This window comes from Galeopterus variegatus, unplaced genomic scaffold (genome assembly GCF_000696425.1).
Source record: "Galeopterus variegatus unplaced genomic scaffold, G_variegatus-3.0.2 Scaffold382, whole genome shotgun sequence".
Lineage (NCBI taxonomy): Eukaryota > Metazoa > Chordata > Mammalia > Dermoptera > Cynocephalidae > Galeopterus > Galeopterus variegatus.
In genome coordinates, this window is record NW_007726493.1 from 369,279 (window position 1) to 397,158 (window position 27,880).

At 40.3% G+C, this 27,880-nt stretch overlaps 1 protein-coding gene across 3 annotated transcripts in view; it reads right to left on the bottom strand.

The window, feature by feature from the left end:
- Window positions 1-27,880, bottom strand: part of OXNAD1 (oxidoreductase NAD-binding domain containing 1) — a 39,773-nt gene that overhangs the window by 5,717 nt on the left and 6,176 nt on the right. For 2 of the 3 annotated variants that reach the window (XM_008568160.1, XM_008568159.1), the window contains 4 exons: window positions 27,328-27,454; window positions 26,965-27,028; window positions 12,980-13,086; window positions 5,115-5,256 (listed from right to left, as the gene is read on the bottom strand). In XM_008568160.1, coding sequence (XP_008566382.1) covers window positions 5,115-5,256; window positions 12,980-13,086; window positions 26,965-27,028; window positions 27,328-27,446 — 432 coding nt within the window. In that variant the 5' untranslated portion in view covers window positions 27,447-27,454. Of the gene's footprint in view, window positions 1-5,114; window positions 5,257-12,979; window positions 13,087-26,964; window positions 27,029-27,327; window positions 27,471-27,880 lie in introns of all 3 variants that reach the window. The other variant, XM_008568158.1, reaches the window with a different exon arrangement.

Consider the following 27,880-nt stretch of genomic DNA (forward strand, 5'->3'; position numbering starts at 1 on the left):
AAACCACGCAGGATGCTGTGGATCAGGATCAGGCAACTTGGGGGGGGGGGGGGGAATAGGGGAGTTGGGGGGGGGGGGGGGTAACCATGGCACTAGGAGCTGGGATGGCTATGCTCATTTCAACTTTGAGCAAGGGTTATGTGGACACCTTATTGGTCCCACCCCAGGGGCATATTTTAGAGACTCAGAGAGCAGCCTAGAGACAGAAATGGGTGAAAAATCCAAAGAGAATCTAAAAAGAAATGAGGCAGCCAAGGCCAAACTGAAGGGGAGATTCAGAAGGATGCAGGGTTAAAATGTGACACGACACATTTTATAATGGAAATGCCAAGGCAAGTTAGGGGTGGGGGGAGTGCATTTATTCTGAACGGACACAACTTGACATGTAAACAAGAAGAAGAATATATTTTTATGCCCCTATAGATTTAAAAAATATATATATTAAAAAACTGTCTTAACCCAAATGGCATGATACTGGCATAAAAACAGAAACTCAGACCAGTGAAGCAGAATAGAGAACCCAGAAATCACCCCACAGACTTACAGCCAATTGAAATTTGACAAAGGCAACAAAAACACACACTGGGGAAAAGACTGCCTCTTCAATAAGTGGTGCTGGGAAAACCGGACATCCACATGCAGAAGAATGAAACTAGACATGCACCTCTCATCATATAGCAAAGTCAACTCAAAATAGATTGAAGACTTAATTATAAGACCTGAAACTGTACAACGACTAAGGGAAAATATAGAGGAAACACTTCAGGAACTAGGTTTGGGCACAGACTTTATGAACAAGAGCCCCAAAGCACAAACAACAAAAGAAAAAATAAACAAATGGGACTATATCAAACTAAAAACCTTCTGCACAACAAAGGAAATAATCAACAGAGTGAAACGACAACCTACAGAGTGGGAGGAAATATTTGCAAACTATACATCTGACAAGGGATTAATATCCAGAATATACAAGGAACTCAAGAAATTACCCAGTAAAAAACAAATAACCCAATTAAAAAATGGGCAAGGGAGCTAAATAGACATTTTTCTAAGGAAGACATACAAATGGCCAACAGGTACATGAAAAAATGCTCAACATCACTAATCATCAGGGAAATGCAAATTAAAACCACATTGAGATATCACCTCACCCCAGTTAGACTGGCTATAATCAAAAAGATGGAGAATTACAAACTCTGGCATGGACGTAAAGAGAAGGGAACGCTCCTACACTGTTGGTGGGACTGTAAATTAGAACGACCACTATGGAGAATAGTATGGAGGTTTCTCAAACAACTTCAGATAGATCTACCTTATGATCCAGCAATCCCACTTCTGGGTATATACTCAAAGGAATGGAAATCATCATGTTGAAGCGATACCTGCACTCCCATGTTCACTGCAGCTCTATTTACAACAGCCAAGATATGGAACCAACCTAAATGTCCTTCAGTGGACAAGTGAATGAGGAAAATGTAGTATATATACACCAGGGAATACTACTCTGCCATAAAAAAGAATGAAATTCTGCCATTCACAATAACATGGATGAGCCTGGAGAAATTTATGTTGAGTGAAATAAGCCAAGCACACAGGGAAAAATACCGTATGTGCTCACTCGTAAGTGGGAGCTAAGAGAGAAAGAAGGAAGAAAGACCACAGTGGTGCATTGGATGTGCAGAGGAAGAGCACATACCTAGGGTTGCAGAGTGGGATGGGGGAAGGAGGCAGAGGAAGGGAGGCTGGGGATTAACTGAGTGGGGGACATGGGGAATAACTGCAATTTGTGTAACAGGCAGGTGATAGTATTGATCTGGCCATCACAACTTGGTTACAAGTGGTGACAGTCAGCTTTGTAGCCCACGAATATTCATAACCAATAATACGTAAATAAATAAATAAAAATAAAACACAGGAAAAGAATAAAAATTAAAAATTCTCTCATAGTAAAATCTTTTTCCCTTTGTTGAACAGTTCTATGAATTTTAACATATATATAGATCTGTGTAACCATCAAAATCAAGATATAGAACAATTCCATCACATCCAAAAATTCCCTTGTGCTATCCCTTTATGCTCATACTCTTTCTCTACCCCAACCCCTGTCAACCACTGATTTGTTTCCCATCATTACATTTTTGACTTCCAAAATGTAACATAAATGAGATTACACAGTATGTAACCTTTTGGGACTGGCTTCTTTCACTCAACATGCCTTTGAAATTCACCCAAGTTGTTGTGTGCATCAATAGTTCATCCCTTATCCATTGCGTGAATGTATTACAGTCTATCCATTCAGCTGCTGAGGAACATTTGGGTTGTTTCTAGCTTTTAATAATTATGTATAAATCTGCTGTAAATATTCATGTTAGGGTTTTATATGAACTTAGTTTTCATTTTTCTAGGATAAATACTCAGGAGTGGTATTGTTTTCCAGAATGACTGTACTATTTTGCATTCCTGCTAGCAATTTCAGCAATATCTAAGAGTTTCAGTTGCTCCACATTCCTGTCAGCACTTGGTATTGTCAATATATATATATTTTTTAAAGATGACCGGTAAGGGGATCTTAACCCTTGACTTGGTGTTGTCAGCACCACGCTCAGCCAGTGAGCAAACCGGCCATCCCTATATAGGATCTGAACCCGTGGCCTTGGTGTTATCAGCACCACACTCTCCCAAGTGAGCCACGGGCCGGCCCTGTCAATATTTTTAATTTTAGTCATTCTAATAGGTCTATAGTGGCATCGCATGACATACAGATTTAATCTGCACTTCTGTAATGCTTATTTGCCATCCTTATATCCTTTTTAGTGTCTAGTCAATCTTTTGTCCATTTTTAAAAACTGTGTTGCTTGTTTTATATTTGTTGACTTTAAAGAGTTCTTTATATATTCTGGATACAACTCTTTTGTTGGATATCTGATTTGCAAACATTTTCTCCTAGTTTGTACCTTGTTTTTTAATTATGTTAACTGTCTTTTGCAGAAAAAAAAGTTTTAATTTTGGTTCAATATATATCAATTTTTCTTTCATGAATCTTGCTTTTGGTATCATATCTAAGAACTCTTTGCCTACCCTCAAGTTCTAAATATTTCTGATGTTTTCTTCTAAAACTTCTTGAGCTTTTATAGTTTCATGTTTTACATGTAGATCTACAACCCATTTTAAATTTTCAATATAAAGTATGATGTTTAGGTTGAAGTTTTTTGTTTTTGTTCTGCATATAAATGTACCATCATTCCAGAACTATTTGTTGAAAAGGCTATCCTTTCTCCATTAAATTTCTTTAGCACATCTGTCAAAAATAAAAAGGCCATTATGTGTTTAAGTTATTTCTGAACTCTTTATTATATTCCATTCATCTAGGTATCTATCCTTCAATCAGAACCACAATGTTTTGATTACTGCAGCTTTATTTTCATCTTAAATTTGAGTAATGTGATCCCTCCCACTTTATTTTTCTTTTTCAAATTGTTTTAGCTATGCTAGTTCCTTTTTCTTTTCATATAAATTTTAAAATCAACTTATCTTATCCATATAAATTCCTATTGAGATTTTGATTAGTGTTACATTAAATCCATAAATCAATTTAAGGAGAACTGACTTCTTTACTATGTTGAGCCTTCCAATCCATGGACACAGTATGTCTTCCCATTTATGTCGTCTTTGATTTCCTTCATGAGATTGAGATGAACTGTAGTTTTTTTTGGACCAACTGTTTGCAAGAAGATCTCTTATTGGGGGATGGGCCAACAGTGTGTCTTAAGCTAGCTGGTTTTCATAACATGAAAGCTCTCTTCAGCCACTACAAGGACATCTTACTTCGTACAAACATGGCTTGTCTTTGTGATTCTTTGTGTGCCCTCTCTCCTAATTGAATCTAACTGCATCCAGGTGGGACTTCTGCAGTCACTCGACTTTGTTTGCACACCCTCTTTTGTAGAAAGGGCACTACAAGGACATCTTACTTCGTACAAACATGGCTTGTCTTTGTGATTCTTTGTGTGCCCTCTCTCCTAATTGAATCTAACTGCATCCAGGTGGGACTTCTGCAGTCACTCGACTTTGTTTGCACACCCTCTTTTGTAGAAAGGGCTGTAAGTCCCACTCCCATGTGTATTTTTGTTGGTGCTCTATGATATCTGCTATTGTTGCCTCTTTCCTCTACTTACTCCCATGTGACTCTATAACACAGCTACCTTTAAAAATATACTGGAGTGTGTTTCCAAGTTCCACTGAAAATAAAGTTAGAGTTTTTGTTTTCTGTTTCCCTTTGTTGATGCTCAATGATTTCCAGGAAAAGAAGGGGAGAATGTTGAGTTTTTGAAGCCATATTTGTACTGGTACATTTCTTTTTGGTAAAGGAGATAAGAAAATTCCTGGGATGAGGTGAAGGTTGCTGGTAAATATAGAAGGCACACTCTAGTAATGAAGAGGATGGCAGTGAAAAGGAGACAAGGGTCAAAAACTAAGAGGACAAGGAACTGATCTGTTCTCAGTTCATCCTTTGTTATGGGAGTTCTAGTAGGTAATGATAGACAGCTTAGATAGGATTGTGGTGAGCCCTGTGGTGAAGCATGAGTTATTACCAGCAGTCAAATGTGGATCTCCTTCCAGAATCCCATGGGAAGAGCTCTCCAGGGACTGAAATGGAGAGGCAATGGAACCACTGATTTAGATGTACTCATCTCTGGGCACCAGCAGTGTTACATAATCTGAGGTAGTTTCCCCTCCAATTAATAACATGATGATAATTTAATTCCCTTTATTTAGGATGGTCAGGACAAAATAATATGATTTATAGATTTACTATTTACATAACATAAAAAGCCAATTTTCAAAACTTGCATAAAAAGTAAAAATGCTTAATTCTAAAGTAGTATTTGATTGAACACTGTTTGGTGACCCAGAAAAAAATATTTCCACATCCCAAAGTTTCTTTGAGTCATACTTAATGCATCAAAAAGATTCTGCTTCTTTGACCTTTCTTGGGAGCTTATATCCTTTTTACTCAAGCCCAGGTTTCTTAGGTGGATCAAGTGGGATGAGCACAAATTTTGTGGGAGGCAGAGATGTCCAAGTCTTCAAGTTTAAACAGGAAGTTTGCTCACCTTATTGTGAACCCAGAGGGCAGGAGGGTGGTTTGCATGTTTCACTGCCAATTCTATCATTCTTTCTTGTTCTAGCAGTCTGGGACTAGAACATATTGAAAACCCACCAACCACAGAGACTCCCGGGATAAAGAAATCAATCCTAAAAGGAAAGGTAAATAAATAATTACTGTTGAAGCAATTTTAAAAACTGGCAACAAGATAAACAAAAATGACAACCTTCAGCCAAGACCAAGGAAAAAGAAAAGATAAATTACTAAAATTAAGAATAAAAGAGAGGACATCATCACCAATCTTACAAAAATAAAAAGGATTATAAAGGAATTTAATGAACAACTGTATGCCAAAAAATTAGTTAACTTAGATGAAATGTATACATTCTTAGAAAGACAGAAACTATCAAATATGACTCAAGAATAAGAAAATTGAACAGACCAATAACAAGTCAAAGGATTATATTAGTAATTTTAAAACTTTCTGGGGCTGGCCTGGTGGCACACTGCTACAGTGCGCCGGTTGGGAGTGCGGCAGCGCTCCCGCCGAGGGTTCGGATCCCACATACAGACCGGCCGCTCACTGGCTGAGCGAGGTGCGGGCGCGACACCGAGGGTTGCGATCCCGTTGCCGGTCCCGGTCCGGTCCGGGCGCGACACTGAGGGTTGCGATCCGTTTCCGGTCACAAAAAAAGACAAAAAGGAAAAAAAAAAAAACTTCCCACAAAGAAAAGCTCAGGTAGAGATGGCAACACTGGCAAATTCTACCAAACATTTAAAGAATACTAATCCTTCACAAACTCTTCCAAAAACAAAAGAGAAGAAAACACTTCTCAACTCATTCTGTGAGGCCAGTATTACCCTGATACCAAAACCAAGAAATGACATTGCAAAAAAAGAAAATTATAGATCAATATCCCTTCTGAATACAGACACAAAAATCCCAGGAATATAAAGTTGGTTTAACATCTGAAAATCAATGTAATACACCACTTAGTAGAAAAAAAGACAAAACCCACATGATCATCTCAATAGATGCTAAAAAGGCATTTGACAAAATCTTACACCCTTTCATAATAAAATACTTAACAAACTAGGAATAAATTCCCATTCGTCAACCTGATAAAAGGCATCGACAAAAGACCCACACCAAACATCATACTTAATGATGAAAGGCTGAAAGCTTCCCCCTTCAGAACGGGAACAAGAGAAAGATGTCTACTTCCACTACTTCTACTCAACACTGTACTAGAGGTTCTAGCCAAGGTAAGTAAGCAAGAAAATGAAATAAAAGGCATCCAGACTGGAAAGGAAGAAGTTGAAAATGGCATGATCTTGTATACAAAAAAATCAAAAAGAATTCACTAAAAAGATATCAGAATAAAGAAGTTCAAATATAAGACTGCAGGATATAAGATCAATATACAAAAAAAATCAACTGTATTTCTATATACTAGCAACGAACAATCCAAATGCAAAGTTTAGAAAACAATTCCATTTATAATAACTTAAAAAGAATTAAAATAATAGGGAATAAATTTGACAAAAGAAGTATAACATGTACTTGTACACTGAAAACTACAAAACATTACTGAAAAAAATTAAAGATCTAAAAAAATGGAAAGATATCCCATATTCATGAATTGGAAGACTAATATTGTCTTTAAGATTGCAATACTTCCCCAAGTGATCTATAGATTCAATGCAATATCTACCAAAACCCCAGCTGGTTTCTTTGTAGAAATTGACAAGTTAATCATAAAATTCATATAGTAATTTGAGAAACCCAGAATTATCAAAACAATCTTGAAAAAGAAGAATAAATTTGGAGGATTCATACCTTCTGATTTCAAAAGTTACTACAAAGCTATAGTAATTGGCGTAACATGTAGATCATGGCAGACATGTAGATCAGTGGGAAAGAATTGAGAATCCAGAAATAACCCCCTAAATTTATGGTCAGTTGATTTTTTGACAAGGGTGCCAGGCAATTCAATGGCAAAAGAAGACTCTATTCAACAAATTGCACTGAGACAAGTGGATATGCACATTGAAAAGAATGAAATTGGATCCCTACCTCACACCATATACAAAATTAAGTCAAAATGCAGCATAGGTTTAAAATGTAAGAGCTAAAATCATAAACTCTTAGAAGAAAACACAGGAGTAAATCTTCATGGCAATGGTTTCTTAGATATGACACCAAACCACAAGGGTCAAAGAAAAAAGAAAAACCAGACCTCATCAAAATTAAGAACTTTGTGCTACAAAAGATATCATCAAGAAAGTTAAAAGACAACCCACAGAATGAGAGCAAATATTTCTAAATAATATATCTATTAAGGGACCTGTATTCAGATTATATAAGAACTCTTACAATTCAGTAATAAAAAGACAGCCCAAATAAACAATGGGCAAAGGATTTTAATGAACATTTCTTCAAAGATATATAAATGGCTAATAAGCACATGAAAAGATGCTCAGCGTCATTAGTCATTAGAGAAATGTAAAGCAAAACCACATTGAGCTACCTCTTCACACCCACTAAAAGGGCTATAATCAAAAAGCCTAACAACAGCGTTAGTGAGGATCCGGGGAAATTGGAACCCTTATACATTGCTTGTGGGAATGTAAAATGAACCCTGAAATCATGTTAAGTGAAAGAAGCCAGTCACAAAAGACCACATACTATATGATTCTGCTGATATGAAATGTCCAGAATAGGCAAATATTATTGTGTGAATAAGTGTTTATCTGTAGTCTTTTAAATTTTTATCCTGTCTGAAATGAAAGAAAGTATTCATGGGAAAGAGTCAACTGAAAATAGGCAAAAGTAGGCTAGGGACCTTCCCTTGGATAATAGACAAATCCACAGAGATAGGAAGTGGTCCTTTAAGGGGGCAGGAGGATAGGGAGTGAATGATGATCAGTACAGGGTTTCTTTTTGGGATGATGAAAATGTTCTAAAATTTGATTGTGCTGATGGCTGCACAACTCTAAATAAATATACTAAAAACCACTGAATTAGATACTCTAAACGTGTGAATTTTATGTGAATTTTATATCTCAAACGGTTTTTAAAAAGTGCGAAAAAAAAAGCAACAACTTAAATTTAACTAGGCTGATGTGTCCTTCTGAGTTTTGAAAGTCTTATGTTTCCTTCTATTCTTCTAACCACACTCCTAAAGTGCAGAACTCTTTGAGTTTCAAGCCTTCAATAATTCTATGCCACAGAAACAATATTTTGGTAGGAATTCTAGGAATCACAATACACCAGTCACATACCAAGGAGAGAAAAATTTATTAGAACCTGGGACCACAAAAAATTCTAATCCCCATGTCTAGGAAACAAACATCCAAACTAGGTGTTTCTCAGCCAACAAAGAGCAAAAAGTATCAATTTCCTCCAGCCGTTTTCCTACCTGTGGGCTTATATGAAAAGCACAAGAGATGTTCTCTACTGATTTGATCTATGACCTTAAGATATTCTCCTCTAATCTATGGCCTTAAATATCCGGTCATTTTTTATAGTCTTAAAAAAAGGGTTCTGGATTGGAAGTGCTCCAGGAAAGGTCCCTGGCCTACTTTTGCCTATTTTCACTTGACTCCTTCCCATGAATACTTTAACTTCTCTTTCATTTCAGATGAGATAAAAATTTAAAAGACTACAGTTAGCACTTATTCACACAATTGCTATATGCTATCCAAGAAAAGGTATACAGAATCTCCACTGTTTCCACGTTTAAAAAAGAATCAATGAGCTACTTTTGCAGCTTCATCTCCTGAACTATCACGCCCTCTGCTGCTCGATGCTAATTAAGACCTTTCTCTCCAGTGAGTGAAAGGGAACTTTATGTCTAGTGACTGGAAAGCTACCTTCAGAAAAAAGGACTCCATTAAAAGATACAACAGAATAATTCAAATGATATAAAAACCTCATCTGAATGGACTTAAGAAAATATGCACAATACATATTTCATAAAATGTTCATCCATGAAAAAATTAAGTTTTAAATACACACAAAAATGCCCTTTGCAGAATTAACACTCTTGGAGCCAGGTGTTTAGGCACCTACTCACTCCAGATGAGTGAGCAGATGCAGAACTGAGCAGAGCAGCCTAGGTATATAGTGAAGCAACATACCCACATCTGCCTTTGGCACACCATGCAGCCATGTACTGTCCACAGAGGTAACCCTAGCACCCAACACATAGTGGGCATGCAGACAATGGCCAAGTGACAAGGCTATCCTATGAGATCCCCAAACTCTGTTGTCCTCTGCTATAGTACTCAGAGTCCCTCACTCATTTAGTTGTGGTGCTTGCTGGAGGTACAAAGACGCACGTATGTCTTGGTTCCTGCCCTCAATAAACCCACTCTAAAGGGAGGACAATTAAATAAATACAATTAAACGGGCTATGATAAAATCTGCTTCAAGTAAGGGAGGCAGGGCAAAGGAAGTAGTTAATTGTACCAGGAGTGGAGGAATTCAGAAAGACTGCACAGAGAGATGCCACTTAAACTGAGTCTTAAAAGACACAGAGCGCTCACCAGATAAGCAATGGAGGAGGACACAATCTGAACGAACACACCAAGGTATGCAACACTTTCTGTGTGTGGACATGTGAGAGTCAGCGCTGCCGCACACGGTCACACAGGTTATACATACACTGTCCACAGTACAGTGGCCCCACTTGAAAGCGGGGGGAGAGTCCTATTCCCTAATCTTGCTGCTCTAATCTGCTGCTTCATAGTGTCCTCCTTCTCTCAGGAGGGCCCAAAGTTGCTTTCTAACACAAAAATTTGTTATCTGTTTAAGGGCAGAGACACACTAGGACCAAGAATTCCTTTTCTTTCTGCAAAAACACTTTGGCCTTGCTTCCCCTCTGGTGGCATCCTGGGGGCAGCCTAGTGTGGAATGAGAACTGACCGTGACATCAGTGGTGTCGTCATGGCGATGTGCACTCACCCACTCCCACCTGGCCTGTCTCTCTTCCAACCAACAGTTTCACTGCAGGGGAATGGACCAAGGAACTAAGAACTGGAATCTGTCCCCTCGGACTCACCAGCACAGGTGATCTACCTGGCTGGCTGAGTGAAATACTAGCAATAACAACACTTACTAGCAATAACAATAAATAAAAACCGAGCTAATAAAGTTAACATTAGGCACAGTGCTAAACACTTTATGTATCTTCAAACATAGTAATACTACTGCTTCCTCTTCAAAGATATGAGAGCTGAAGCTCATAGAAATAAGGAAACTGCCCATGTCACAGAGCTAGCAGGAAGAAAGCAAGCATGGGAACCGGCCAACCTCCTGAGCACCGGGTGATGTGGATCCTGACCACAGCAGCTCTGCCATCCCTAGAGGCAGGCAGTGAGTGCCATGGCAGAACATGAATCTGGAAACTCAGGGCAGTGCACACTGCATGAGGACTGCTGATGGCATGCCCCAGCCCAAAGAGGAAGTGCCAATCTTTCTGCTCACAGAGAGGAGGAATTCTGATAAAGTGAAGAGCACGTTTCACCAAGGAGCTAGTAGCTAAGCAAGTGGTGGGCCTACTGGTGAAAGCACCCCAAGAGATTTAGTAGCTCTGCTCACGTGAGAAATGTTTTTGAGGGGGTTTCATCTTTTGGCCTTTCTCTCTGGATTGAATTGCTAGAGCTCCTGGAACTGATTTCCTGATACAGGAACCAGTGCCCCTTGGAGGGCCCAGTAAGAACACAGTGCATGCAGCACAGGCCCTGAGGCCTCTCTGGTTTATGTTGAAGGTGTCTGTAGACTGTATCTGTGGCCAAAGCTACAGCTAGTCATAGAGAGCATTCATTTATTTATTTAGAGTTGGGCCTAGAACCTCATCCTCAGAGTTTTACAGGTGTCAGAGGAGGGCACTGGTCGAGAATTCAAAGATTTAACACAATGGCCCAATCTTTCACCCCAAAGCTAAGCCCAATGGCAATCCCCTCCTTCAACTCTAGCAGCTGTCCATCCTGATAATCCTAATTACACAAACTGCACAGCAGCCACTTCCTGACTTCTTTTCCCCCTAACCCTCACCTTCTTCTCCAAAGTGCCGCATAGAGGTTACTACCGAGCTGATGATCTAAGACAGCGTAGAGCACAAAGCCATACTAGCAACAGCGTGGAAGGGGTGGACACATCGCTAACCTAAGCAAGATGGCCATTCTGTAACCATGTGGTCGAACATCAAAAGGAACTCACAACCCATAGAGTCATAAAATAAGTCAATGGTAAGGGCACAATCTTTAAAATGGGGGAGAGTCCAGGTGCTAGGAATGAGTGCTGACCGACACCTGGAAGGGAAAGGGTCACCACTAACCAGCCAGTGATAACCACCCTCATCTGACCTCTGAAGCAGGAGTGTGTCAGACACATACTAAAACCTGCCCTAACGTCAGTGAAACGACCAAATCCATTCACTGGGATAGGACACATAACACTAATCCAAAATAATTTTATTTTGAGGATCACAATGGGACTCCATTTATATCACTAGGGAATGATGACATTTTCCTTATCAGGTAGCTGCAGTTTGAGAGTGCTAACACACTTGCAGGCACACCATGGTGGCAGCACTGGAACCAATGCACAGGCCTGTTCTAACCAGGAGACTGGGGACTACATCTTGGCAGAACTCAGAGGTAAAGGCACAAAGACAATGCTGTGCTCAGGACACAAACACTTCCATTGAAGGGAAATATGAAAAAACAAATCATTACAATTAAAGTTTTCACTTTTCAATGTAATAACCATTTTTGAAGGGTAAATATGTTGCCCACCCCCAAAACCAGCCAAAATGCATTTAATATGTATCACCAAACATGTGCAAAGATTGCAGTAAATTGCTTCACAAGCGCAAATTATTGCAATCAGCATCTTGTTTTCTAGTTCTAAATTCAAAGGCAAACTATTAACACAAGACTGCTAACTCTTGCTATTATCACACTTGCTATTATCACACATCCTCCTTCTAACAAAACCACATTTCCAGATGGACTGCCAAAATTAGTCAAGTGACTCCTAAGAAATACTATCAGACTGACATGCCAGAAATTCATTTGGAAATGAATGCTTTATTTAAATAAAGGACACACACACCCAAACACACCTTTCCTAAGGAAATACAAGTTGCTTTACTTAGAATTCAACTTGAATTGCAGCTCAGTGAGGACATTTCAAGGAATAGTGGGACAGCTGGGCTCTTACCCTGTCAGCATACTAATTAATCCGCAGAGTCAAATGGGACAGACTTATGATTTGTGTGTGTGGGCTGGGCCTGATTGGGGAATCCTGATAATAAATTCAGCAAAATATTTAAACTCAACCCAGACAAGGTATGAGTGATACAAGAATTCAGTCAAGAAGATGGTCTGCTGTGTAACGACATAAGCAGTTATTCTTTGTAGACTGTTTTGCTTACTCTGTATTGGACATAAAGAAAACTAATTTTTAAAGACATATGAATCTGCAGCAATACATAACTCAAGCAGATTAGATAACTGCAGTGCATTCTATTAGCAACTATTCCTGCAGAACGCAATTATCGGAGCTGTGGGTTCCATGGACCAGAACTAGCTGCTTTGTTTGAACGTGCAAAACTCAAGGCAGCAGTTCTCATATATGAGTGAAAGGACCATGGGCTCAAAACCCATGTGGGTTCGGAGGCCAGGAAAGGAATCAGATTCTCCACACCAAAAACGGTTCACTCTGAATGAAAATGACCTAAAATTCCTCTTCCTCGGGGGGAACGACTAGCCACTGAAGTCCTTTCCAGAAGAAAAAGTAATCCCTCCTATCTGATGGCATCTCTTGAACATACACACTTGGAAAAAAGAAAAGGCACTTACCACTGGCCAGCTTTAAAGGAAAACTCTTTATCGGTTACAAGCAGGCGGAGACTCTTCACTGACGGGGACTCATCAGCAGCTCCGCATACCTTAGCTGGCGACACGACCTAAAGCCAAAAGATGAACTGTGGCTGAGGTTAGTGCAAGCACAGCGTGAGGGACAAATGGTGGCTTTCTGTGAACTAAAGTTTTTTTTTTTTTTTTAATCTACAAAGATGTGGTTTATGAAATTTGTCATCACCAAGGGAACAAATTTTAATTAACTTCTTTTTGAGAGACTTGCTATCATACTAATTTAATTTTGTTCTGCACACAAAGTCATCTCTTAAATAACTGTACAACTGGTGTTTATCTGATGAGTATCTATCACATTGCATGCACCTGATAGGCAATCTGGGAAGAGCTCATGGAACTGGAGCCCTGTAACCCACACTGCCTGGCATCTAAATTTTCCATCAGTACTAGGCAAAGTGATGCCCACTGTTGCTCCTGAGTGTGTAAGAAGTCAAAGACAAGCTAATTTCAGAAATTAAAACTAAGCACTTAGAAACTTTTTAAGCAGTTTTGGAGCAACTGTGCATCGGTTGAATCTAATAATTAGGTTTGTACCTTTTTTTTTCAATTCATTTTTAATTATATTTTACAAAATATAAACAGTTCACAACCTTAAAACAATAACAAAAAGAACCCTTCCCTACAGATAGTTTGAAAAGCACTATCATACATGATGTGTCTGATTTCTGGAAAGTACTGAATAGTTCTGATTCAGGAACTATTCAGTTATGTGCCATCCATGCTCCAGTACCCCTCAAATTCAAAATGTCTCTAAATTCTTTCCTTCCTTCTTTCTTCCGCTTTGTGTTTTTCTTCCTCCCCTAAACTTGGGGCATCTTCACAGGAAGGGAAAAAGATAACATGATTTTTCTCTCAATCTACTTCTGTTCAACTCCACTTGTAGCAGCAGATCAAATCAGTAGCAGTTAACCAAAATATAGTACTCTCCTTAAAGTGTTACCTTCAAGTCTCCACCAAAGGCGCCTGTCAGTGAACCTACCACCCTAAGGGTAGCGCATTCAGGCCTGTTTCTCCAATAGGACTGCTAGGTCTAACCAAACTATCAGTGGGAGACCATTTTTAAAAATTCACTGGAAAATCCTTACGATGGATGGCAGTCTCCATCACCACCTAAAAATATCTCCTGAAAGTGTCTACCTTCTCCCTCTCTCTGGAAAACCCCTTGCTTCTTTTTCTCCATATTTTTGCCAATCTTCTCTTCCTCCTCTCTTGAAGAGCAAGTGGGGTGATTTTCCATTACTGGCCCTCTACCTGTGCTCTTGATCCTTGTCCCGCCTACTCTCTTTGAAACACTGCTCCATCAGCAACAACCAGCCCTTTCCTGCATGTTCAACTTTCCTCTCTCTAGGACCTGCCTGTTTCATCAGACATGATATCTAATACCATTTGCTCATCCTAAGCAATTCAGCAACGAAATAAAGGAAGTAGCAGAATACATCTGTTAACAGCATGGGCTCTGTAGCAGACTGCCTGGTATTTAATCTTGGCTCTGCCATTTACCAGCTGTGTGAGTCTGGGCAAGTTACGTAGACCCTCAGCTACAAAATGAAAATAATACCACCTATACTGCATAGGGTTGCTGGGAGGATCCAATGAGATAAAATATGTAAGAGCACTTATAACACTGCTGGCCCATATAATACTGATTAAGTATTATAATGTATTTTATTGCATTAATTAGAATTAATTTACTAGGGGCCGGCCCGGTGGCACACTGGATAAGTGCGCCGCTTGGGAAGCGCGGTGGCCCTCCCACCCGAGGGTTCAGATCCCACATACAGACCGGTTCCCGCTCACTGGCTGAGCGAGGCGCGGGGGCAACGCCGAGGGTTGCGATCCCGTTGCCGGTCCCCGGTCCGGTACAGGGGCAACACTGAGGGTTGCGATCCGTTGCCGGACATGGAAAAAGACAAAAAGACAAAAAAAAAAAAAAAAAAGAATTAATTTACTAGTATTTACTTGTTTTACAATATATTACGCATGATCTATTTATTAATATATATGCCACTGCACCAGTGCTGCCGCACAGGGCACTGCAGACTGAGCACTGCACACCCCCAGGGGACCACTCACATGGACAACAGAACTGTGCAGGGCGGTGGGCTTGTACCACATGTACTTCCTATCCTATCCTACTTTTTTGGTAAAGACTCATAAGCCATACTGTCTTTAAGATGTTTTAGAAATCCTGCCCTTCATCCCTTCCTCTACAGATGATTAGCTCTTCCTCAGCCTACAGAATCTTCCCTTTTTTCTTTGATGCTCTCCTTAAGCACAGGTAACCCAGTTTCTGCTGCCCTGAAACTTCTCCTTCCAAGGTTGGTCAGTGTCATCCTGAACAACCAAACTCAATGTCTGGTCTCAGTTCTCACCCTCCCTGATCTCTCTGAATTTGGTACTTGCCATCCTGAAGCATTCTCCTTGCCTGGGGAAGGTGACATTGAACTCTTCAGGTCTCCTGCCTCTGTGACCTGGTGTTTCTCTTTTACCATTCCTTCTCCCGCTTCCTCAGTGGGAGGTTTCCCTAAACTGCTTCACTCCTGCTCCCTCTCCCACCTCTAGGCTGAAACCCTCAGGCACTCCCAAGGCTACTACCTGCCCTTAATTATCTGGTGGTCCTGTCCCAATGGTAAACTCACTTAAGTGTACAACTAAATCCACCACATCCATTCCTTCCACAAACATTTCTTAAGTGTGATGCCTGGAACAGGGGATGCAGAAATGGAGAAGGCTGCCCCTGCCCTCACAGCACCCTACAAAATCAGCTTCTTTCCTTCACCAGGATTTCTATTCTGGACCCATCTTGGATTCAACACAGTCAAATCTATTTTCAGTTGATAAACACATACAACCTTTCACTCTTTCTGGAATTCTGTCCCTAACACAGCCAAGTTCCATGAATTCGACTTGTGTCTTTTCCTTCTCTTACACACGCACACCTGCCATCGTCCTAAACTGAGAATTTCTTTCTTCTTGAACTGCTAACTTGGCCTCCTTGTTGTATCTCTCAAAGCACGCAACAGATGAATATTCCTAATGTTCCAATCTCACTGAGGTTGAGCTCAAAAACGTTCAAGGGCTCTCTGCCACTCAACTACAAACAAAATGCTAAAAGGCCTATGTAACTCATACCAGCTTGAGCTACTCCTGGATCCCTGCGCTAGCAGGTTTTCCAGCCAAACTGCACAACCTGCAGTTGTCTTTGAAGGCACCTAACTCCTGTCCACCTCCCAAAACTCTGCCTAGGTCATTCAACATGCACCACGCTCTGCTTTATGAATCCCCTACCCATACTTCCAGGCACTGCTCAAATACTACCCCCTGCCCGAGGTCTTTCTTATATCCTTCCCCTCAACTGTATCAATACAATGTTTCTGCCCTTCTTATCACATATAGCACATGTTAATTTAAATCATAAATACTCAGGAACATGTCTTTCCAAAACACAGACCACAAGCCTCCTGTAGTCAGGTACTGGATAGAGTATATGCTTAAGTAAACTCCCTAGACCAAGCACAGGGCCCAACATATAGTAAGGCTCAGTAAGAACATGCAAAATGGGGCCGGCCCGGTGGCGCACTGCTACAGTGCGCCGCTTGGGAGCGCGGCGGCGCTCCCGCTGAGGGTTCGGATCCCACATACAGACCGGCCGCTGACTGGCTGAGCGAGGTGCGGGCGCAACGCCGAGGGTTGCGATCCCGTTGCCGGTCCCGGTCCGGTACGGGCGCGACACTGAGGGTTGCAATCCATTGCCGGTCACGAAAAAAGACATAAAAAGAAAAAAAAAAAAAGAACATGCAAAATGAATAAAAACTCTAACTTAAAGGCACTTAAAATTGGTTTCCAGAACAAAGGTTGATAGAAATTCAGAAGCCTTTTGTTATTTTTTAAAAATGGAAGAAACACTACAGAGAATCTACATTCATATTCAAAAATGTGGGAGAGGTCAGGGAAAGCAAGGATTTCTTCAGTAGGACTTGTATTCTCCTATATTGCTACACCTCCTATTTTGAGTATCTTATTATAAAGACAAGTAATAAGAATCATCAGAGGTCTCTCCATTACTTTATTCCCATTTTTTTATGTTTACAAAAAAGAAATGTTATTTTAAAAACACCCATTATTTTCTTTTATATAATAATCTATAAAAACACAGCCAAATGCTAGATTATTTAATTACCAGCAGCTTAACTGGCATCTGTTGGACTCACTAACAAAACTAGATATGTATAAGCTTTAAAAACATTAGGAAGAGTCACCTGGCGGCAGGGAAACCAATGTTCATAGTCACTGTGGAGGGAGAATTTCAGTTGAAATATGTGGGAACACTTCATAATCAAATGTTAGACTATGTGAAATGAAATCATTAATCATTTCCCAGCATCCACATACAAAATTCAATGAAGAAGAGAAAGAAAGCTACACTTTCTATTAAGTCATATTTTCTTCTGGATAGTGTCTATGAACAAAAATCCTCACAGATTCATTATGTCTACTGGTATTAGTACGGACAGTAATATTACCTACTGCCATTCATCCTAATAATCTGGATAAAACTGCTACAACTGGAACAGAAACTACCTTGCACAATTCATGATTTTTAAAGACATGCCTCCGTCTTACTACTACTCTATTTTGCTTAATTAATATAAATACAGTATAATGTATAAAGGTTTCTAACAATGTGGATTAAAAACATAAACAAAATCTTTTTGATTTTTATTTTATTCTGAAGCTAGTTCATATAATTAGGATCTGTACTTGTGGCTCTTGTTATATGCTGTTTTTTCTTTACTTTTATTTAATAAGCAAAACATGGAGAAACTACGTTTTAATGTCTGTGCTTGCTTTATACTTAATGGATCAAGATTTCGAACTGAAACCTCAACTAGCCATATCCTAAGTTAAAACACATGGCAGGAAATGAAGTTTTCCATAAAATAACATTTAGACTCTTCTACTGTTCAATAAAACAACAACACATTTGCCAGTTTTTACTAGTACACATTTTTAACGCTCTGTCAGAGTGAGCATCTACAAGAAAATTCCATCACGCTTATTTAAAAAGCTGTTTTATGTAGGTTATTTTGATATTACTGCTGATGCAAGTCTCTGTACAGGAAATAGGTCTTTGGAAATCTGGCTGACTTTCTCCACTCACTCCCGTTCATTTGTATTCTGGCTTAAAAATTTAGGCAAAGCCAGGATTAGAGATGACCTAAAACAAAAATGTAGTTAGGGCTATGAGAATTTTAGAGTTGAAGGAAACTTCAGTCATTATCAAGAATAGTACATCATTTTACATATAAGGACACCAAGACCCAAAGATATTATTTAAATGGTGGAAGAATACCAATCTGACCTATAGGAGTCTGATTAAAAGAAACCGTTTTTACTCAAGTGATTTACTGACAAAGAAAGACCAGAAAACTGTCAACATACAATTTTACTTCTTACATAGTTTATGCCAGTCAACGCTATGCCCTGGCATGATGACAGGTGAACTCGTCTTACTCTTAACAAAAGGCTGACCTGTCCACCTGGGCCACTCTCCCCTGCTTTCTCAAGCCTTCACTCCAGAAACTACCCTCTCTCCTGCATCACCCCTCTCCCCTCCCCTCTCCATCAGAAAACATGCCAACTCTAGATCTCCCACCTCAGCTATAACAACACATCAGCAGCAAACACCCACAGATAGCATTGCTATGTGCCAGGCACTTGACACACATTCATTCATTCGGTCTTCACAACAACCCTAGAAGTTAGGTCTTACTATCATCCCCATTTTACATATGAGGAAGCTGAGGTTACAGAGCTAGAAGCAGAGATTTGAATCTGGGCACTTATGTGTTTTGCTGCTTCTAAAAATACAACAAATGAAACAAGCCTCTCCTTTAATCCAGCTATCGCCCTATTTCTCTACTCCCATTCAATTTATTTACTGAATAAATTTATTGAACAAAAGTGTCTCAGTGAAAAGCACTACCACTACATTTCAGATGCTACCCAGTAAAGTTCTGGGCATAGTTACGTAGTAGAAGTACAGGCAACTTTCTCATTTTGCAGAGCTTGTACCTGTATAGAATGATAGCACACACTTGCATCACCACCTCATCTCTTGAGATGGATGTCATCACCATTCCTACTTTACAGAGTGACTCAATCAAGGCAGTACAGGTCATCAACTACAGAGCTGGGGTCAATGCCTGTTTACTGTACTAAACGAAGCATGTATTGAGAGCTTCTGGCATTCCAGCACTGTGCAAGATACTGTGGCTACCCAGCTACTAAGCTGGGTCTTTCCCCAAGAATCCTCCCTTTCTTTGTAGGCTTTGACTCACAGCAGGGTGAGTTGTATACCCCTAGGAGCCAGACGCCAGTTGTCAGGGCCATCAGACTGATCTTCCTTGGGAGTTTCTCCAAGAGGTTGTGCTCTAGCCCCTCTACAGCCCCAACAACTACATGTAGGCAGTGGGTGCCTGAAGTTTCTTCCCACCACCCTCTGTTTTGTCACTGTGGGCAGTGTGGTGAGGCTGGGAGTGCCAAGTAATGCTCGTCCCAGGCTGGATAATCTCTAAAAGGTATTTGACCATCAGGCTCTGATAATCAAAGCAAATTAGGTGTATAACTGTTGAGCAACATGGCACATTAAAGAGACGTCCCCCTTCCTCAAACTGAAGAAGACCAATTCAGGATACAATCTCCTCAAAATGCATACGTGATGTCTAGTCGAGAATTACAAAGGTGAAGCTCAGGACACAGTCCACTCTCCAGCTAAGCAGCCCATCCCCAAGACTCAGTAAAACCACAAGTCAAGCAAATGGTGAGCACTTGAAAATCAGCACTGGGAACCATAGGATCCCCAAAGTCCTCTGCCCCGGGAATCTAGCCATTTGACTTTATTAACTAACCGCTGTGCCATTAGTTCCTCCTCCCTTTATTATGCTGACTAACACGTTGCTCAATTAAACCCTGTCTGTCTAAACTGAGTGTCACATTCTTTTGGTATACCAGAAAGAAAAGCTGATTTGATAATTGAAGAGTCGAGTTCAAGGCTGGGTCCTCTACTTACTTAAACAAGTCCTTTAAACTTAGGCCAATAATATAATTTATCATTCAAGACAGGACATTTTTGAGAGTGAATGGGAGTGCTACTGATAATTACATCAGAAACAAGAGGTATACACCAGGACTGTCCCAGGCATATCAGGAAGCAGGGTCATCCTATCCAACTCTCTGCGGTGTGATTCCCTCATTTGTAAAATAGGAATATAGAGGGCCGGCCCGGTGGCGCGCTGGAGAGTGCGCCGCTTGGGAGCACGGCGGCACTCCCGCCGAGGGTTCGGATCCCACGTGGAGACCAGTTCCCACTCACTGGCTGAGCGCGGTGCGGGCGCAACACCGAGGGTTGCGATCCCGTTGCCGGTCCCCGGTACGGGCGCAACACCGAGGGTTGCGATCCCGTTACTGGTCAGTAAAAAAGACAAAAAGGAAAAAAAAAATAGGAATAAAGATCCCAACAACTCCCTCGCAGGATGGTTGTGAGAATCAAATAACAACTATTGTGCAACCAAGTGTTTTATAAACAAAAAGGCAACAATATACATAAGATATTGTATAGGATAAGGCATAGACTTCTAAAAGCAAACTAGTAGGGCCGGCCCGGTGGCGCACTGGATAGTGCGCCGCTTGGGAAGCGCGGCGGCGCTCCCGTCCGAGGGTTCATTGAAAAAGAATTAGCAATTCTTCTAATATCAATTAGGGGCAAGGAGCATGCCCAGGGTCCTAGGCAGAAGCCAAAGGCAGCTCTCCACTCAGAAGCAGGCAAGGAACATAACCAGGGTCTTAGGCAGGAGCTGAGGGCAGCCCCTACCACCCAGAAGCAAGCAAGGAGCATGCTGGGGATCATAGGCAGGAGCCAAGGGCAGCACCCACTGCCCAGAAGCAGGCAAGGGGCATCCTAAGAACACCACTTCTGCAGATGACCCACCACACCCACAGCCACAGCTGCTGAAAAGGCAGCTTGTTGCCACAGCAGTAGCCACAGCCATGGTGCAGGTGGCCTGCCAGATACTTAACTGCATTGACACAAGGAGAGTCACCAGTGGAGACCAGAAAAAGAAGAGAAAGTCTCTCTCCTTAAAGCCCACTCCAGAGTAATAGAAGAAGCAACTCCACTATCAGATGACCAGACATCAATGTAGAGATACTAAAAATATGAAAATCTGAGGGCCGGCCCGGTGGCGCACTGGAGAGTGCGTCGGTTGGAGGTGCGGCGGCGCTCCCGCCGAGGGTTCGGATCCCATGTGGAGACCGGTTCCCGCTCACTGGCTGAGCGTGGTGCGGGCGTGACACCGAGGATTGCGATCCCGTTGCCGGTCCCTGGTACGGGCGCGACACCGAGGGTTGCGATCCCGTTACCGGTCAGTAAAAAAAACAAAAAGGAAAAAAAAAAAATGAAAATCTGAGAAAATATGACACCACCAAAAGAATACAGTAATTCTCAAATACCAAACCCTATACAGCAGAAAACCCTTGAAATGACTCAAAAGGAATTCCGAGGAAGACTCAGGTAGACAACATAACGAAACAAGAAAATAAATTCCGGAAATGAAGGAGGAAATTTACAAAGAGATTAATACATTAAAAAAGAATGTAGCAGAACTCATGGAATGGAAAAATTTGCTCAACAAAATAAAAAACACAACCAATAGCTTAAGCAGCAAGCTAAAACAAGCAGAAGAAAGAATTTCTGATCTTGAAGATGTCTTTTCAAAATAACCTAGGCAGACAAAAAAAAAAGGAAAAAAGAATTTTAAAAAACGGAGAAAATCTAAGAGAGCTAGCAGACAACCTTAAGTGCACAAGAATCACGGGTGTTCCAGAAAGGGAGGAGAAAGGAATGGAAAACCTGTTCAATGAAATAATAACAGAAAACTTCCCAGGGATAGGGAAGGACATGGACCTTCAGATGCAGGAGGCTCAAAGATCCCCATACAGTTTTTTTTTTTAAATTTTTTTTTTTTACTGGTAAGGGAATCGCAACCTTTGGCATGGTGTGGTCCACACCACGCTCAGCCAGTGAGCGCACCGGCCATCCCTATATAAGATCCTAACCTGTGGCCTCGGTGCTACCAGGGCCGCACTCTCCCAAGTGAGCCACAGGGCTGGCCCCCCCATACAGTTTCAACCCAAAAAGATGCTCTCCGAGACACATTATACTCAAACTGGCAAAGCTCAAAGACAAAGAGAGAATCTTAAAAGAAGCAAGAGAAAAGCATTAAGCTACCTATAAGTGAGCCCCGATCAGATTAACAGTAGGCTTCTCAACAGAAACTCTAAAGGACAGAAGAAAATGGGATAATATATTCAAAATATGAAAAGAAAACAACTTCCAGTTGAGAATACTATACCCTGCAAGGTTATCCTTCAGAAATGAGGGAGAAATAGTATATCTTCCAGACAAACAAAAACCATGGGAGTACACCACCACACAACAAGCCCTGCAAGAAACCCTCAAGGGAGTCCTGCATCTGGAATCCAAAAATTCATAATAACTACCATGAACACTGTATTAGTCCATTTCTGTTGCTTATAACAATATACACAAAACTGGGTATTTTATAAAGAAAATGAAATTTATTATTTATAGTTTTTGGGGCTGGGAATTCCAAAGTCCAGGGAACACACCTGGTGAGAGCCTTGGTGGTGAAGACAGTGACAGCAGGGTATCACATTGAGACATGGCAGTGCAGAGAGAGCAGAGAGAGAGACAGACTCTCCTCTCTCTTCTTTTAAAGCTCTCAGAACCACACCCCTGAACATTTTTAATCCATTCACTACAGCATAGTCCTACAATCTAATCACCTCTCCAAGGCACCACCTTTCTTTTTTTTTTTTTTTTTCCTTTTTGTCTTTTTTACTGACTGGCAATGGGATCGCAACCCTCGGTGTTGCGCCCGCACCGCGCTCAGCCAGCGAGAGGGAACCGGTCTCCACATGGGATCCGAACCCTCGGCGGGAGTGCCACCGCGCTCCCAAGCGGCGCACTATCCAGTGCGCCACCGGGCCGGCCCTCCAAGGCACCACCTTTCAATTACCATAACAGGATTTCCCACCCTCAACACTTAAAGTGTGGATTAAGCTTCTCATATATGAAACTTGGGGGACACAACCAAGCTTCAGTGAAATTTGGGGGGAGTTAATTCAATCTACTACAAACAGACAAGAAAGAACAAAACCCACTGGTAGAACAAAAATGCAAACAAGAAAGAGAAAGAAACTAAGGCTTACCACCACAAAAAACCATAATGATAGTGAAATGAAAGCAAACAAACTCACAGTCTCTTTGGAAGATGACAGTCAAACAATTCATTTTTCTAAAACTAGTAAGTAAAAGGGAAGAGTCAAGCATTTACCCTGCGTTTTCTATATGAATTGTTCCTCAGGGTAACCATAAATAGCTGAGGAGGGAACGTTTCTGTCTAGTGAAGCATCTCAGCTAGTAAACAAAGAAGGAATAAAATAATTAGAATATGGTATCTTGCAAACCCTTATTGAAATAATAGATCTAGTAAATGATCATCAATATTTGCTAACATCACAGAGAGAAGACCAGACATAATGGGCCTCCTGCAGTAAGAACATACACCTCTGAAGCCAAATCTAACCTGAGTGAGACCAAGCCTCAGGACCCAGCAACCAATCATCAGGAAATGCAGGGCACACAGTGGAACATGTTAAATGACTCTACTGGGATGGAGCCAGCAAATCCAGACCTTGGGAAATTTTATGGGGTAAAGGGGAAAAAATTAGATGAAGGGGGAACTCATACATTAAAAGAAACTTAAGAGACAGCTGACATACGACCAATGCAACAAGCAGAACTTGTTTGGATCCTGATGTAAACAAATCAACTGTAAGAAAGAAAGAGGGACAGGGAAAGAATTGGAGAAATTTAAATGTGTTTAATGTTTGATTATATTAAGGAATTATCGATTTTTAAAATGTGGTTATACTCTGCAGTTATGTCTTTTATAAGAGTTCTTACCTTTTAGAGACACATACTGAAATACATACAGATGAATGCTATGATGCTGGGATTTACTCAAAATAATCCAGGGGGGAAGGCAGAAAGTGGGTGGGGGTACAAATAAGATAAGTTTGGCTATGAGTTGTTGATTGCTGTAGCCGTATTTATTGTATATGTACTGAATTTTTCATAGCAAAAAGCTTAAAAAAATAAAAAAAGAAGTTTAAAAAATTAAAATAAAATAAATTAGGTGCATATAATTGGTTTCTTCTGATCATAGTCCAACTAAAATCTGAGAGCAGGGGCTTGCCTATCATTTTCAATGCCATAACCACAAGACTTAGCTCAGTGTATGGCATATTTCCAAATGAATAAATGAATGCATAAAAATTTGTAATTTAAAAAATTCTTTCATGCTAAACTCCCATCAAATTGATGAATAGAGTATATCTTGCTCAGTGGGCCAACCCTCCATAAAGGCCAAGCAGGGAGTGACCCCTCCAGTAAAACAGTAGTCTTGCCTGAACAATCTTTACTGCATTACAATATTTCTAGTCTTATCTCCTTGACATTTCTAAGGTTACCCAGATTGCTTATTCCTTGATCCTTAAGGAAAAAACGTGAACTTGAACACAAACAGTCAAATGTCATTCAATTCAGAGTTCAGTTTCCTGCATCAGCATGACCTCAGACTGGTAACATTTACGTTTCCAAGTAAGAAGCATTAACATCATACAATAGTCATTCAATAAGTTTTCCGAGGGAACACAATGCCCAATACTAAAAAGACATTTCTGGGTGAGTGCTCCATTCTCTGCCCACTCCGGGTCTATCAGCAGGGTCCTTTGCCTTAGCAATTGTCAACTGAGCTGTAGCTTCCCCTTTGGTCCTTCCACTTCTATAAAATACAGATACATCCTATCCTTAGGCTACCTCATGGACTGAAAGTGAAGAGCAAATGACATGTGGGGAGTTTTGTAAAGTACACTTGCTATACAAATTAAAGGCAAGAGTGGAAGACAAGATTATGAGAAACTGATCCAGTTCTGTTACAGCCCAACCAGAGGTGCTGTTCATTTCAACAAGTCCAAGGTCTAGCTGCTCTATGCCTAGGAGTGCCCTCTGGAGGGACTGGGGTGAGTCACTGATGACCATATACTGCTGAGGTGGTGCCCCAGACATCATCTAGCTTTCTCCAGGTCCTCACATCTCCTCCCAGTTGTCACTCTGTTTGGGAAAGAGTAGAAATTAGAAACAGAAGAGAAGAAGGGTTGCAACTGGAAAATTCTTGTTCCAAGATAGTACCATGATTAGAATTTTAACCCTGTAATTTTCTGACTTCCAAGGACTAAAATTCTTACATATTCACACTATTAGAGTTTACATTAACTTTCTTTGTAGTTTACCTAAACTTGGCTCAAAATAACCCCCCAAAAGCCTCAATAATTTTGTCCTATAAAATTCTAAAATGACTATTTTATTTCAGGGATTAGCAAACTATTACCTGCAGGCCAAATCTGGGTGTTCTGGTAAATAAAACTTTACTGGAACATCAATTTGTTTACAAATCGTCTAAGGCTGTTTTTATATTGCAAAAGCAGATCTGGTAGCTGTGACTAAGACAGCATGGCCCATAAAGCCTAAAACACTTACTATCCGGCCCTTTACAGAAAACTTGCCAACCACTGCCCTAATTCTACCTGCCTCAAATACAACAGGGAAGAGTTTAGTCCAAGTCTGTTAAATAAACCACTTTTTCTTCACAACTGACAAGGTTTTCACTTTTGAAAAAGAAATCGTAATAAGTCTCATATGTATAGAATCAGCATTTTTGTATGTTGAACAAACCAAAAAAAAGTACTTTCAGATTTATCCTCAATGGGAAAAGTGTATTTTCTCACATGCCTATAAATCTACTCTGCTGAACTAATTTTACAGAATTCTCAAAAAAAAAACATTGACTTAAAGCTGAATCAACAAACGCACCACCCTCAGTCCCAAAGCAATTTTCTGAAAGTAGAATTAGTTTTACAGATAGGGCCTAAACAATATGCCTTTACATTAAAGTGCATCCTTCTATGAATATATTAAACTACTGAGATAACACAGTTTCTGACCATGTTTGTAGAAGTGTTTAATCTTTATGTGAATTACACAGTTTTTTTACTATTAGTTTAAATAGATTTATAACACTAAGCTAAATATATCTGAACATTTGAGAAACACTCAAAAAGCAAAATCAAATATGCAATCTACGTTTTTAAACAAAAATGGGGCTACAGTGTACTCACTGAGATAAAGGGTGAGGATTCTTTATTTCCCAGCCCTTGATACCCCATCAGGTGGTAGATTAGCTTTCTATAGTCTGAATATGGTGGGGAAAAAAATCTGTACATGAGAAGGGTAACAAGAGCTCATCCACCATCCTTTCTCAGATGTTAATGCTTTCTCCCCTGAAGAAATGAGAAGTTGTATTAAAGTGGGGATGAGAACAAGGACTTCGACACACGTGCCAGAAAAAGAAAAGAAAAAAGAAAAGGTAAGCCCTTTATAAAATGTAGGCTCTAAAAGAAGTCTTATCCCTAAAATATAACCCAAAACATCATACCTGTGAGGACGGTCTCCTCAATTGCTGCTATGCTCCCTTCATCAAAAATTAATCCATTCATTCCAAATTTAAAGGGAAAAATCTGAGCACTTCTATGTCATCTTTTCAAATCAGTTATATTTCCTGCTCAGAAAATTTCTGGACAGAAAATAACAAACTTCCCCTGACTATCCTTCAAAAGGACAAAACTCCTCTATGCCTTACCCATAAGCCAGTCATAACTGTGCAAACTGTCCAGCGAAAAACCTGCCACACCCCAAAGATACAAACCTCCTGTCGAATGACACTTGCAGTTCTCTCCAAGTGATCAGTTTCCTTTTTGGATTTCATTATCCTTTAACAAAAAGTAAAATTAGGTTATTAAGTATTATCTTCACAAAAATAATAAAGTTAGTTAGTTTCTTCTGAAATATCACGGCTATCCAAAATACAATATGACATTACAGATCCTACAAAAAGGTCAGTGAATATTTGCACATTTAACTAAAGTTTAACGATCTACTTGCTAACAGCATGCACATTTAAGCCAAGACGTTACTTCTTTCAGAAGTTTGATATGCCTCCCACAAGCATCAGCAGGTCAGGTCTCTTTGAAAATGAACTTCAAATGACACTGAAGGCTTGACAGCTCACCTGGTTAGAGTAAGGTGGCGTAAAGTGCTGGCTGTCAATCTCAACAAAGCAGCCTGAGTGCAGACGGCTGCCACAGAGCCTCGCAACAACCCAGGAGTCACAACAACAGCACAGGCCATGGTGCTTCCTGGAGAAACATAAAACTGAAGGTTAAAATTATTTTAAGAATCAGTGGGGAAATATCAACTATTTTAGAGTCAAATGAAGAAGAGTTTAGATTTCTGTTGGTTCTGTTATGAGTTGATCAACCAGCCAAGCAACCAAGGGCCTACCTAACTTCATCCTGGCAAAATTTCTGCCACTATTAGAGTTGATTCAACATATTTGCACATATACATAAATACCTAAGCATGGAATTACTGGTGTTGTCAAACACTCATGCTCTCTATTGGTTTCCAAAATCTCTGACCAAATTCACATGACTAATCTCACACTATTATAGAAGAGGAGAATAGATTTTACAACTACCTCATAATTGTATTCAACCTAAAGAGCACCACATAAGTCTTAAATATTTTTTGTTAGATAAAGCGCAAGAAGCAGATGAATTTAC